The sequence below is a fragment of the Atta colombica genome, unplaced genomic scaffold (genome assembly GCF_001594045.1).
Source record: "Atta colombica isolate Treedump-2 unplaced genomic scaffold, Acol1.0 scaffold30, whole genome shotgun sequence".
In the NCBI taxonomy this organism is placed as follows: domain Eukaryota; kingdom Metazoa; phylum Arthropoda; class Insecta; order Hymenoptera; family Formicidae; genus Atta; species Atta colombica.
The window spans coordinates 902,763-916,445 of NW_017259404.1; the positions used below are offsets into that span (position 1 = coordinate 902,763).

Here is a 13,683-nt window from a genome sequence, read left to right on the forward strand (position 1 = left end):
TATACGTCTAATCATAAATATATTAATTTACGTAATGGCCTTCGCGAAGAAGTGTTAATAGCTCATCTCCGAACCATCTTAAAATTCATTTACTTCTCCTTTCTTTTCCTTTAAATAGAAATCGTACACAAAATCATTGCAAAATCTCCATGGCTTTATATGTCTCCATGATACACATAATTTCAATATTTTCTTTTTTAAATAATTATCGACGAACGTGTGGGTTTAAGACGGCTTGAAAATGGCTCTTCGGTTGCGAGACAGAGAAGACTTGAACGAATCCGTCTCTGTCGCTCCCGTTCAAGTTCCCGCAATATTTTTTCCGCAATATTACGCAATTACTATATCGATTACTATCCTCCTTGGGATCCGGTCGCACGATCGATTTAATCAACCGCAATCCCTTGGAAAGTCCGCTGCGCACGGTCTTCGTCGCGCAATTACGCTACATTCTTATTTATGGAACACTTTCGTTGTGTTAACATATGTCGTTATATGGATGCCGTTGTTCTCTTTTTTTTTTCTTACGTACTTACGGTGGTAAATATCTCTCGTTTCTAATCGTTTGCTCTAGATGAGAATATCGAGTAACGACTTAATACGGTATAGTTTCTGTACACAGGACGAGTCAACAGAAGCGGAATCTTTAAGAATCTCCCGTGAATCCGAAGACAAAAAAATATATGCAATGCAATTCGTGGTTAACTTGAATGTTTATAGATAACAAAACTATAATTGATTAAAATATAAAAATCGAAATTAATCCACGTTTTATTTCCTTCAACAATTAATAGTAAATATACGGCACAATTTTTTTTTTCAAATTCAAAAGAAAAAAAACGTTTCATTTCCGTTGACTCAGCCTGTCTGATCAACGATTTTCGTAACGTGCACGCGATAATACGACCATAATATTTTCTATAATCGATGTCTTACAAATATAGCTTACATGTACTACTAATTTGGCATGTAACAATCGTGACTGTGCGTTTATATACGAGTAACTGATACGTCGCGATGAAGGAATTCGCGTAATATTGCAAGATCTACCGAATCCTCCTTTTTCCGCACGACGTGTCCAAATAAACTTCATTTATGAATTCTTTTTATGAAAAAACATTTCGTTCAATCTATCTCATTCATGACTTTTAGTTATCTTAAATAATTTTTTTTTTAAATCTGTTTGAATTTTTTCTTCTTATTCCTGGATGGACTTCCAACCCACATAAAAGAATCGCAATACCACGAATAAAAAACAGAATAACGTTTAGCCTATCCATTTGAATTAAAAATTTTAAAAGAAGAGAATAAGACGATTATTGTCTAACCGTGTTCTTAAAACTTAACTTACATGTCTCGACTTCGCATGTAATTCCAAGAGAATATTCCAACTTTTCATCAAGAGAAAATGAACTCTGTTATAGATTGCACAAAGAATTCATAAGCCGGACATGTCATGGAACATCTTGCGTACATTACGCTGTTAGTCACGCGATGGTAATCGATGGGATAAGTTTCCGAAGTGTCTAAATCGTATTTCTAATAACTCGGAATAAATACAAGTGATGATGGATATGATTCGTGTGAAAAACGCCTCAATCAATCGAACGAAATTATCGAGTACGCAAGAAAAGTTAATTAAAATATCGCGGAGCAAGAGTAAATGCATCTGGAATGCCACGATAGTATCTATTACACGAGAGTAACCGAGCAAAATTAAACCGGTATGTTCAATAGAATAAAAATCAAGAGTGTGTTCTCATATAATCTCTCTCTCTCCTTAACTTAATTAATTGTTCTGTTATACGAAAAAGTGATAAAATTTCACGACTATAAAACAATGAAAAACGAACTACAATATGGCGAGAATAAATAAATCTTTGTACGTGTATATGTGTATGTGTATTGTGTGTTACTACGCAATTTTGCGCGAGGAAGATATTTCGAGTTCGATACTCCTGAGCGTCGTTATTAAAATTTAAAAAAAAAAGGATCTTATATATATTCGCGAACGAGATAAATTTGATATTTCCTAAACGTCGAACATTAGGATAAAATCGTCGTTCAGGTTTGTGACTACGTATAATATTTGGAGTAACAATCAACGCGAAAACGTATTTCACGCGCGAGAAATGTAATACCGTTCCGATATTCCTGAAAGCGTCGAGTTAGATTATAATAAAATAAAAAAATAAAAATTAAAGTCGTTTATATTCGCGGCTTGTACGTCAGAGTGACGTGAAACGTTTTCACGTCCATCTCCGTGCAATCCTGCGGCCCAATGACACCGTCGCCACTGGTGCGCGATGGCACACGCGTCTCCTTGCTCGCGTGCTCCTCGAAGATATCGTTATGGCTGCTGTCCATCATCTTCTCGACCGTTGGCTGCTGCTGATCCGCTGCCATTACACGCACGATCTTCACGTTCTTGATCGTCTCCAGGGAACGCGACTTGGACGCTTCCGTCACCATCGCTGCCGCGGCCGCTGTAGCCGAGCGGCCAGCTCCTTTAGTGCCGTTCTCTTTGTTGCGACGAGACGAGTTGCGATGCCAACGTTGCTTTTCCCTAGAGCAAGTTCTCCGAAGACTCGGCCGCTTCACTGATTCCGCACTGGCGCTCAAACCCGTAGCTGTATTCAAAAAGACTTCATTAAATAAAGATTCAAGGACAAAAGTTGCTTTCCTTTTAAGAGACAGTCGATACAAATTTCGTTCTATCCTTCTTGCCATTCAATAAATAACAATAAAGAAATTATATTAATAGTGTTTCCTAAAAGAAAAGCAGCCAGAAACAGGTGTTTGATGATATTCGAATATTTAAGAAACCAGAAAAGAAAAAGGTTGATGCAAGCCAAAATATAAAGAACTTTAACTTATGTAGATGTAACGGGAAAAACGCCACGAATTTTTTCCCATACCTAATATATAAATGTAAAAATAATTAAATCAACAGTATTATTTCTCTCTCTCTCTCTCTCTCTCTCTCTCTCTCTCTCTCTCTCTCTCTCTAAAATATATATATAAAAAAAATATATATATATATAATAATCTGAAGAAAATATGATAAGAAAATATGAGATTAAAGAGCAAAAATATCAAACTCGTATCAATCTTCTTCTTTCTAATCAAAGGAGACTCTCATGTGGTTGTTTACCTATATTGCCAGAGGAAGATCGATTGGAACCTCGTAAAATGTGTATCGCCGATGGATCACTGTCCGAGGCAACTACAGGCGTGAGAAACCATTCAGATCTAGTTCGCATTCGTGCGGCTTGCCTCTCATGAACCTGCGATGGCAACGATAACATTTATTAGTTCAATTGTCTGTTTGTCTTCATTGAGACACGATCTTACCTGCGGCAGGTAACTGAGACTCTTGGTGCTCTCGGCATAGCGATTCACCGCGCGAAGCTCTTCCAGCGTCATACCCATTGTCCCATGCTTAGAATGTTGACTACCGTTACTAGATGAACGACTAGGTGCCTGTAATAATATAATCTATTTTCTATGTTGCTTCAAATATTTTTTATATTACGATTGCGACGTAATACGAGACTATAATTGCGATTTCTTATCAATAGATGCGTTTATACCTGGAACAAGCCGTTTTCCTCTAAGCTCACCGAGAGGCGCGTGTAACTCTCGAGTAATGTGTTCTCTGGAATCATGCCTAATGATGATGCGAGATTCACGGTCTCCGGCACGTGAATCAACGCCGGAGTTGACTGCGATTCTTCTTGGTGCGACATACCTATATATATAGTGTGAATTAAAAATTATTCCGATATTGTATAGAGATACTTAGAATCTTTTTGTTGTTATTTAATGTTAGATTAGATTAATAGGAATGAAAATATATTCCCCTTTTCTCATGCTATATAAAATCTTAGCCAAAAATATTAGGCACTTTAATAACTATTAAATAAAAATTTTAACTAAAAAATTAATTTATGGAATTTACTGTAAATTATTTTTTTGTTTCAAGAATCCTTTAAACTTGTGTATAATGATAACAATCAATAGATGACAATGTAAATAAAAGAATTCCTAATGGATGAGAAAAATATTAGTGTCTAATATTTTTTACCAAAATTGTATAGTCGTTTTAAATTATTATTGAGTTAAATTATTAATTATTTTTTCCCTAAAAGAGAGATAAAAGAAAAATCTTTTTTATCGAATACGAGATGCGTTATAGAAAAAATGATGGCGCAAGAAAAAAAATATGATTCTTGTTTCTGATGTCACGATACAATGATTATAGCCAATATGTTACAGCAATAGTAGAGAATCTAAATGCTCAATTCAATGAGATCAGATTCACTTACATTCTAAATTCAACTTCAATCCCCATTTTTCGCACTCGTATTGCAACCACGATTTTTCAGCCTCCAGCGACAGCTGTCCTAAAATTCATATACTCAAGTCGTACACGCGCGATTAAATCGTCGTAAATAAAAATGTGCGCGCATACTTACTCGATACGAGAGTGTCCGGCGGATATCGGAAACTAAAGATCCAATCTTCTTCCACTTTTAATATCCGGCCGGTTATACGCGCGTAATACTCGTAATTATCTCTTCCGAACAGATTGGAAACACCGAAATTGTCTATCATGAACTTGGTAATACGAGTGGCAATCTGAAAATAAATCGACCATTAATGACAAATAATATTGAAATCCTCGAAAGAATTTCGATACCTTTACAATAAATTTTTCTCGAGCGACAATAAATTTTTCAATTCGCAGAGTGACATTCTTAAAAAATTGTGTTTATAAAAGATGAGTGCTTTTCAGCAAGAGATACCATTGACAGAATTATGACAATCTTGTTTGCTAATATTAAACAAAAATAAGATTCACTGTATTACACTTTTTCTCTCCTACTAGAAAACATCCAGTACAAAAATAAAGAAAAAAGAATAAAAAGAAAAATATAAAATACAGCAATTATACAAAGATTATTTTCTTTCAGTTTAAATTAAATTATACAGAATAATTTTTAATGCTCGGATTAAAGTATATTAATTGATATTAATGATTTTAAAAAATAACAATAGCTGGTGGGAAACGAAATTATCCGAGCATGATAATAATAAAGATCAGATTTCGCGTCAAGTACCTTAAATCTGAGAACATCCTCCATCTTAGCAGTCTTGCCGTCACTGACGCAACTATGAAAGAATGAAGGTGCAACGGACACCCCCAAGGCCTCGCTGGTCATCCCCGTGTGCGCTCGCTCACAATTTACTGCTACTATCCTGAATGTTCCAAACAGCAGTACCAGTAACCGTTGTGTGTATATCGGCATGGAGGTAATTAATCTGCGCAGCGTAATTTCCTTTGTAAAGCCAACTAGTCTCGAGAATATAGTGAGAGTGTAAAGAAATCATCACCTGTGTATCTGGTCCCGTTGTTGTTCTATACTATCTAGCTGGATTATGGTAAACAGTTGTTGCTCCGTCTCTTTACCGAATATTCCACCGGGTATCTTGCGCAAAAACTTTTTTAGAACGCTGGCTATCGTGTAATCACTGAAATTGTCCATGTTGACTAGATGTCCGGTTTGCAGGAAGTGTACCAGTTTCTTCATGTTACCCTGGTGACCAGGTGCTCGAAAGATATCTTTTCTGAGTGGAGCTTCCTTATTCAGTTTCAATATAAGGACCTGGAATAAGGGGACGTTATTATTGTAATTGTATATATTTGTATATTCACATATTACTACATATTACTAAGCATCAAGATTCATTTTAACCGAAAATGGCTTTCTTCTCTCTCATTTAAAATCTATCTATTTAAATTATTATTATTACTTTATAATTCTAAGAGTTTTAATTTTCCGTCTACAATTTCGATTTTTTTTTCAAATTTCTTTACTCTTAGCTTTCAAAAAATGTGGAAAAATACAGGATTACTTTTCAACATTTCTATTATCAAATGAATTTCTTAATTATTTTAGAGATATCTCAATCCTTCTTTATTTCGTAGAAAGAGTGAAATTGTGCGAAAAAAATAAAAATATATAAACCTCTTTTCTCGCGCTACATATAATTGTTATCAATTATTACTAATTGTAAATTAAATTATTTTGTTTCCAAAGGATATATATAAGAAAAATCTTTTTAATACAAGATACATTGCAAAGGATTAAAATATAATATAAGTTTCATAATCGTGATTTACCAGTAACGGGCCAGGAATATCATTTTTGCACACTTCGTTCAAGGGTGCACCAAACTTGACCCTGCAAAAAGAAAGCAAAAATTTGCAAACGTTATTTTCTCAGCTAATGGGAACACCGGATTCGATTCCAACGAAACAATAGCGGGAAAATCGCATGAACTCTGAATGTAATAATTCAGCCTAAAACGAATTTCTCTAAAATAGGCACGGGAAAATATGTATGTTGAATTGGAGGCGTAGGTGGTGCGTTTCATTGTTTATTACACAAAATTGCGCTACTAGATATCGTTACTCTGGATTCGCTAAACGAGTGCTTTCAGCATTATTAACACAATGAATCTCCGAGATGTCAATGCATATTAGTAACATACGATATACTTAATCTTCGCAAACTCTGCGATTACTTACAAATGCTACCACGCATCTCCTCAGAACATCAAACATATAACGCAGAATGCTGACAATATTTGCTCGACATATCGTTAAATATCAATTATCACATCTGTGAAAAAATTTAAAAGATCTTTATTACCCCGATTAATTTCCTTATCGACATGCTGTCTCACTATGCTTTATCTATATACTAAGTTAATAATCATCTACAAGAAATTGATTGTCTAACTGTATAAACAATTGATTTAAATTCACGATTATGTAAATACAATTTATAATCAGATTTATGCTTTCTACTTATTGTTAAAAGTATTGCAATTAAAATTTTTAAAAAATATATATTCGAATTTATGTTCCTCTTTCTAATTAATACACAATCATAAAAAATTGATATTTTTTTCAATCATATGTACTGTAAATATTATATCACAACTAATAAATTATATAATAACCTCTTTCCTTTTTCCCAAAAAGTATATTTGTGATTTGAATTAACAATTATATAAATTTTTTACAATCAGACGAGTCACGTCTTTTACTCTTTATCAAAGATATACATTGTAACCAAGATTTCCTGAAAATTTATATTCGATAAGAAACTGGTATACATTATTTTTTTAAATGATTTATTGTTGTATATATCTATTATGTTACAGCCAATGAATTGTATATTTACCTCTTTTCTTATGACTTTCCAAAAAAAATACAAATCTATACAAAGTTTCTATACACATGCGTATATAAATACAAGAAAAAGGTAGTTAATTTTAAAATAACACTTTCTAAAGATAAAATATTGATTAATAAGCGACCGAAGGGTAACCATATTATTTTCGTAAAACGATATACTAACTTTTCCAGGCGTCTCGGGTGCGGAGGCTCTGAGGAGGGATGTCCACAGCTAGTTACAACATTTCCTAACGTAGCAGCGCGTCGATGCATTCTCTCTGTCCAGCTGCTCATTGTACAAAATCTAATGGCAATGACATGCGAGCACTATTCACTCTGGCTCTTCGCTTCTTCCAGCAAAAACGTCACGATCTCCTTCCTCTGATCTTCCGTGCCTCCTTCAATTCAGTCGCTGAAAGCACACATCATAAGATTTTTCCTGCTCTCAGTTTCTAATTTCTGATGCAAATATGTACTACGTTATGACTTAGAAATTGATTTCCATTGTATATATCCTTATTGTATATCGATCACTTATAAAGATAACTTTGAATTCGACCTCTTCACTCTGATTTATTATCATCGATATTCTCGAAACTCAAGACTCTTCTTCCTAACTCAAGAATGTTCGTGCAATTTTACCAACGTTAATACATGAGCTTACTTAAATAAAACAAGTTTGATGAATAAAATTTCACTAATGCATAAAGGAAATTCCATTAAATAGAGAAATATAATTACATTATTTCTGTATTGTCTGCCGTGAAAAAAGCATTGATACAACTAAGAAGTCAGTCTGATAGAATATCATTTAATTAAATTAAAAAAAAATAGAATCTTAGATACAGATCGAAATGATTTCGACAATTTGATCTTAGCAACTAGTGATTCATCAATGTGGGAATTATCGGAAAGAAAGGAAAAAACTATGAAAGCAAGAAGGAAGAGAATGAATGTAATGTCCACTTCTATGTAAATTAACTTGAATCTTGGATAACTTTAAATTTACTTATCTTTTTCTAGTTCTAAGAATTAGAAAAGATAAAGATAAAGAGTAAGCTAAACTCAGATTAAAATTAATGTACATTTATAAAAATGATTCTAATTTTTATTGTTAGAATTGGAGAAAAATAAAAAGTTAAACCAAGCTAAAGTTAAAATTAAAGTTATCTTAACATAGATTTACTTTAATATCAATATAACTTATTTGTTATCTTTTCCTAGTTCTGAGAATCAGAAAGACATATGTCCATTTTTATATCAATAGAGTATCTTTAATCTCAGTTTAATTTCCTGTTTATCTTGTTCTGATTCTTAGAATTAGAAAAGATAAAGAATAAAGTAATTGAGATCGAAGTTAATCTACATTACAGAAACAAACGTAATTCTAAACAAAATAAAAACAAAAGGTAAGTCAATGTTGGTCCAACTAACTTTTCATCTTTTCCTAGTTCTAAAAATTAGAAAAAGAAGAAAAGTAAATTAAACCCAGAATAAAAATCTACATTGATAGAAATGGATATTCATCTTTTTTTAATATCTATTTCTACCAATGTAGATCAACTATAATCTTGGATTAACTCCTTTTCTAGTTCCAAATATTAGAAGAGAATAAAAAGTAAATTAAATCAAGAATTAAAGTTGATCTACATAAATCAAGAGAAATGAATACAATTCTTGTAGCTAGAAAAAGAATGAAGTTAGTCGAACAGAGATTGAATTAAAATTACATTACATTGATAGAAACGGACATAATTCACAAAATTAGAAAAAGGCAACAAGTTAAACTGACATTAAAATTCATTAAACACAGAAAGAAAGACAAGGTATAAAATACAATCCCGACAATCGTGTCGACAATATGAGAGCCGGGAATGGAAAGGGTGAGGGAGAGGGAGAGGAAGAGGAAATCTCACCGAGGCACGGAGCGACGACGGTGAAATCCCCTCGCCGTCGAACGTCGGACGTCGAGTCGAGTGAGCACCGCGAGCGTTTCGCGGTCAGGTTAACCTAATCACGCGCGGAGACGAGGCAGCCGCGGGCGGGCGACATCGCGCGGCGCGGGAACGACGGGGGAACAAGAAACGGACACGGCGGAGGTGGTCGCTCCCGCACGCATCAGCGCGGCCGCGTCTACGTTTCCATGGAAATGTCGCGGCCGCGGTGCCGGAGCAGCATCGTCTCGGCCGTGCCACGCCACGTTACGCCCACGTTACTGGGCACGCCAGGACTCCAGAATACGGCACACCGACCGACCACACGTGTCTTCCTCGTCGGGGAGAGGGAAAGGGGGAAGAGAAGGAGGAAGAGAAGGAAAAGGAGGAGGAGGAGGCCACCCTCGTCACACGGTGTCGACGACGTGCGAACGGCGGCCGCCAGCGGGCCAGGAGGAGGGCATCACTTCTCACGTAACTGCCACGGCCCGCACACCACCGCCCGTAGCAGCAGCTATCATCGCAAAAAATCAATATGATTCCCCCCTGGATAGCCTGAACTACCTCGACTGCCTCGACTGGCTCGACTGGATGGTGGACACACTGACGGACGGATGGATGGATTAATGGCAAATTCACATGGCGCTCTGATGGCCATTGGCTGCGTTCAGCAGATTTAATAATTGAGTGAGCGCTCCAAACTTCTTGCACGATTCACTTTTCTTCCTTTTCTCTCTACGTTGGAGAAAAAGAGAGAAAAGATGAATGGTGCAAGAACTTTAGTTAAAAAGAACAGACTTAAGTATTTAAAACTGTGAGGAGAGATGGAATTTTGCGCGGTAAATAATTGAGAACCTAACCTAACCTCAATTATTGTTTACTATTTGCCACAATGTTGTTCGTGCCTGTCGTTTTTAACAACACATTTGTTTTTTATATCATGAAATGCTTTTTGCCAGTCAAATTGACTTTATGCACACGACAGCGATGATTTTTTGTTGCAAATATTTACTATAAATAAATAAAAGGACCAAAATTAATGAAATCTATTTTGTCAGGATAAAACGTGACAGAACATGACAACACGTATATACATGCATGTAGTTTGCATAAACTACATTGAAATTAACAGTTTGAAAACCGTAAATTTAGCGTGACTGGAAATTCAAGTAAGCGCTTTTTTATTATCTTGCATTTTCTTATAATTGTTTCAGCTCCTAAAAGAGATTTTATTTTAAAAAATCATTATTTTAAAAAATCATGTTTCTTATTTTCATTTGCAAAACAACATAATAAGAACTCATTAAAATCGGAGTAAGATACTTCTATGTGTTTCCTTGTGAAAAATATATTAAATTTAAATATTTATTTAAATAGTATATACTATTTAAATAATAATAACACCAACTAAACTAATTATTTACTCAATAAAAAAAGTGATAATTGAATTAATTAATAGTTCTTGTACTAAACAAATGTATCTTTACATTCAATAAATATTTCGTTGGTTATTCAAACAAATATTTTATTAAAATTTAATACATTTTTTCACCGCGTGTATTAAAATTTTATTTTTTTAAATTTTGTTTCTGTTCTTCTTAATTCATTTAACTTTGTGATAATTAAATTTATTTTCTTATTTTCTTTCTTATTCTCAGTAATATTGTATATATGCTATATGCTGGACAAGATTAAGATAAATTTTTACAAAAAAATTAAGTTAAAAGAAACTTATATGTTAATAAGAATAACAAAAAGAAGATGATGGAAAATAACAGCAGAGAGCAGGGATTTAAAAGAGGATTGGAAGCAGATAAGATCCTTGGTTCGGCAGATGACAATGGAAAACTGATGTACTTGATACAATGGTAGGTAATAAATCTCATGTACTTGTGTTATTATTATTAATATTATGTCCCAGGTAGTCCCAAAATAATACAATGAAGATGATAGAAAGTTAAAGTTATTTTAGGAAAAAATTATATATTAATTAATGATGCCATTCAATACACTTTTTGATGATTTAATGATAAATTCTTGACATGATAATAATTTTTAAGTGATTTTTTTAGTTAAAAAATACAAGATTATAGTAAGATCAAAATACCAGTTAAGTTCAACTCATTTTGAAAAAAAAATCATAATAATGTCATTTGATATATTTTTGACAATAATTTTTTGACAAATTTATGACATCATGATTTTTAACTAATTTTTTAATTAAAAAACGATCATTTAAAAATTATTGTTATGTTAAAAATTCATCATACAATCGTCGTAAAAAGTATATCGAATGACATTCTGATTTTTTTTTTTTAATGACTTCTATTTGATGTTATCTTGATCTTATTATAATTTTATATTGTACTTGGATTCCTTGATGATCAAGTTGATAAAGCATCCGAACACAATGAGAGAAATCCAGATTTGAATCCTGACTAAAGTGATTTTTTTGTAATAAATTTTTTACAGTGTTAAAAGATGCTCATTCAGTAATAGACTTCAGTAATATTAAATTAAAAAAGACTTCAGTAATATTAAATTGCTTGTGGTATTATATAGTTCAGCCAATATAGAATTGCGTGTCAAGCCGACAAATAATCAGCATATAATTGGCTGGAAATTGTAAAAATTCACATAATTATGTATTTAGGCATAAAACTTCATCTTGACCAAATGAGAGCCTTCATTTGTGTTGATATATTTATTTCTAACATTTAATGTACATTCAGAAATACAAAAAAAGAATTTAAATTAATGAAAATAATAAACAATTGAAGCCGATTGACGAGTAAGAATAATTTTGTTTGTGCAGGAAAGGAACAGATGCAGTCGACATGGTGTCTGCCAATGAAGCCAATGCCAAATGTCCTCAAATTGTTATCCGATTTTATGAGGACAGAATGACCTGGAATAAGGCAAAAATAAAAGCGTAAAATATTTCATGAATTTCCTTGAAATGGGAGGCTGGATCTCTATATATTTTAAGAAAATTGTCTTTTATTGTGATCTCTTGATGCGGTCAAAATCTTATTACAAGTGCTTTGAAGCACTTTACTAATTAGCTAATCAAATAATCCTTCATTGCATTTGTAGTATCACGTTAACCGTTTTCTATGTAAATGTATTATAGATATTCTTAAGTTATAACTTTTATTGAAATGAATCTATATCTTTTTTTATCATTGTTCATTTAATATATTTCCTTTAGTCTCTATACTTGACTCTTTAACAAAATATCAATTTTTTTAAATTGTTTGTCTGTTCTTTATTTTGCAATATTTTCCATTTGTTTTTTTTTATTCACAATTTTTGAGCAGAAAAAAATTAATATCACAAAAGTTTGTCTAATTATCCCAAATATGTTTCAAAAATTTTTTAAAAAAAAATATTTTCTGATAAAAAAAATATAATATACGAGATAACTAAAATGGAGTTGAATCTTTGTGCATATCTTAAGTGCAATAAAAAAATAAAATATATAATTGAAAAGATTTATTTCAAGTATTTATGAATCCACATTCATCATCATTAGGTGGTAAATTTAATTCCTGCTGTTTTTTTGTTTCTAAATTTGTTTCAAAGTGAAGATAAATGAATATCTTAATCAAAATAATTTTCCCCATTTTCTATTATTTTTTCCCATCTCTCCGACAACAGGACAATCCCACGACGGTAGAATGCGATGTCTTTCGAAGATCCATTCATCCATTTTTGGACTTCTTCATGACTGGAGAAGTGTATCCATAAGTGCGTGTTGCATTGATGGTAATCCGACGGTGCCAAGTTTGGAAAGTATGCTGGATGCGGGAGGATTTTTCATTCAAATTATAAAAGTGTCTGCTTTACTTTCCGCAACATATGATCAAGTGTTATTATGCAACAAAATGACTGCGTTGATTGTGGATGATCTTTTTTCCATCAATTCATTACTCAATTAACGTAATTGCCGTTGATTAGCTGTAACGGTTTCATTCAGACAATAGCTCCTAATACAGCACACCCTCCTGATCCCATCAAATGCAGAGCAGTTCTTAGGCCTGCAAATATTCTTCGGTGTTGAAGTGGATGGTTGGGGCTTACCCCTAATTTCCTCCGCTTAGGATTATCAAAATAAATTCATTTATTATCGCCAGTCACAATGCGCCACAAAAAACTCTTTTTTCTTTGCCTGACAAGCAAAGAAGTCATGACAGACAAACGATTCAAAATGGCATTTTTTGATAACTCATGTGGTAGCTATCTTTATGAATTTTTCCCAAGACATGCAAGCATTTTGAGACGGCCATTCGAATGACATTTAACGCAATCGACAACTCTAAAACCGTTTGACTTGACTTCTCATCGAGCAATTTTTGCAGCTCGACATCTTCAAATTTTTTTGGCAGTCCGAGACGTTCTTTGTCTCTCACATCAAAATCACATTTCGAAAGCGTTAAAATCAAACTCTATATGTTGTTTCCGATAGTTTCATCACCATATACTTCAGATAATAAGCAA

At 33.3% G+C, this 13,683-nt stretch overlaps 2 protein-coding genes across 5 annotated transcripts in view; one reads left to right on the forward strand and one right to left on the reverse strand.

Moving 5' to 3' along the window:
- The window catches only part of LOC108690244, a 9,871-nt gene extending 460 nt beyond the window's left edge, over window positions 1-9,411 (reverse strand). Inside the window, exons 1-11 of one of the 3 annotated variants that reach the window (XM_018197434.1) lie at window positions 9,166-9,411; window positions 7,434-7,661; window positions 6,188-6,248; window positions 5,398-5,669; window positions 5,124-5,325; window positions 4,479-4,641; window positions 4,329-4,406; window positions 3,594-3,751; window positions 3,355-3,483; window positions 3,155-3,287; window positions 2,246-2,630 (exon numbers count right to left, since the gene is read on the reverse strand). In XM_018197434.1, coding sequence (XP_018052923.1) covers window positions 2,246-2,630; window positions 3,155-3,287; window positions 3,355-3,483; window positions 3,594-3,751; window positions 4,329-4,406; window positions 4,479-4,641; window positions 5,124-5,325; window positions 5,398-5,669; window positions 6,188-6,248; window positions 7,434-7,543 — 1,691 coding nt within the window. In that variant the 5' untranslated portion in view covers window positions 7,544-7,661; window positions 9,166-9,411. Of the gene's footprint in view, window positions 1-1,867; window positions 2,631-3,154; window positions 3,288-3,354; window positions 3,484-3,593; window positions 3,752-4,328; window positions 4,407-4,478; window positions 4,642-5,123; window positions 5,326-5,397; window positions 5,670-6,187; window positions 6,249-7,433; window positions 7,662-7,990; window positions 8,044-9,165 lie in introns of those variants that run through there. The other 2 variants (XM_018197432.1, XM_018197433.1) reach the window with 2 other exon arrangements.
- Window positions 9,412-9,950: 539 nt separating this feature from the next.
- Window positions 9,951-12,365, forward strand: LOC108690248 (chromobox protein homolog 1-like). 2 transcript variants are annotated; one of them, XM_018197438.1, is made up of 4 exons: window positions 9,951-10,022; window positions 10,242-10,352; window positions 10,930-11,051; window positions 11,999-12,365. In XM_018197438.1, the coding sequence occupies exons 3-4, from the start codon at window positions 10,945-10,947 to the stop codon at window positions 12,117-12,119; spliced, it is 228 nt and encodes a 75-aa protein (XP_018052927.1). In that variant the 5' UTR covers window positions 9,951-10,022; window positions 10,242-10,352; window positions 10,930-10,944; the 3' UTR covers window positions 12,120-12,365. The 2 variants fall into 2 exon arrangements, 1 of the variants encoding a protein (XP_018052927.1); XR_001931871.1 differs by lacking the exons at window positions 9,951-10,022; window positions 10,930-11,051; window positions 11,999-12,365 and adding an exon at window positions 10,842-10,873 and having other exon boundaries at window positions 10,072-10,352.
- Window positions 12,366-13,683: the final 1,318 nt, after the last annotated feature.

Bases quoted from the DNA above. Each gene is read 5' to 3' on its own strand.
- LOC108690248 (XM_018197438.1), top strand. From the start codon at position 10,945: ATGATGGAAAATAACAGCAGAGAGCAGGGATTTAAAAGAGGATTGGAA. The intron at 11,052-11,998 runs GTAGGTAATAAA...TTGTTTGTGCAG, and splicing joins CTGATGTACTTGATACAATG to GAAAGGAACAGATGCAGTCG.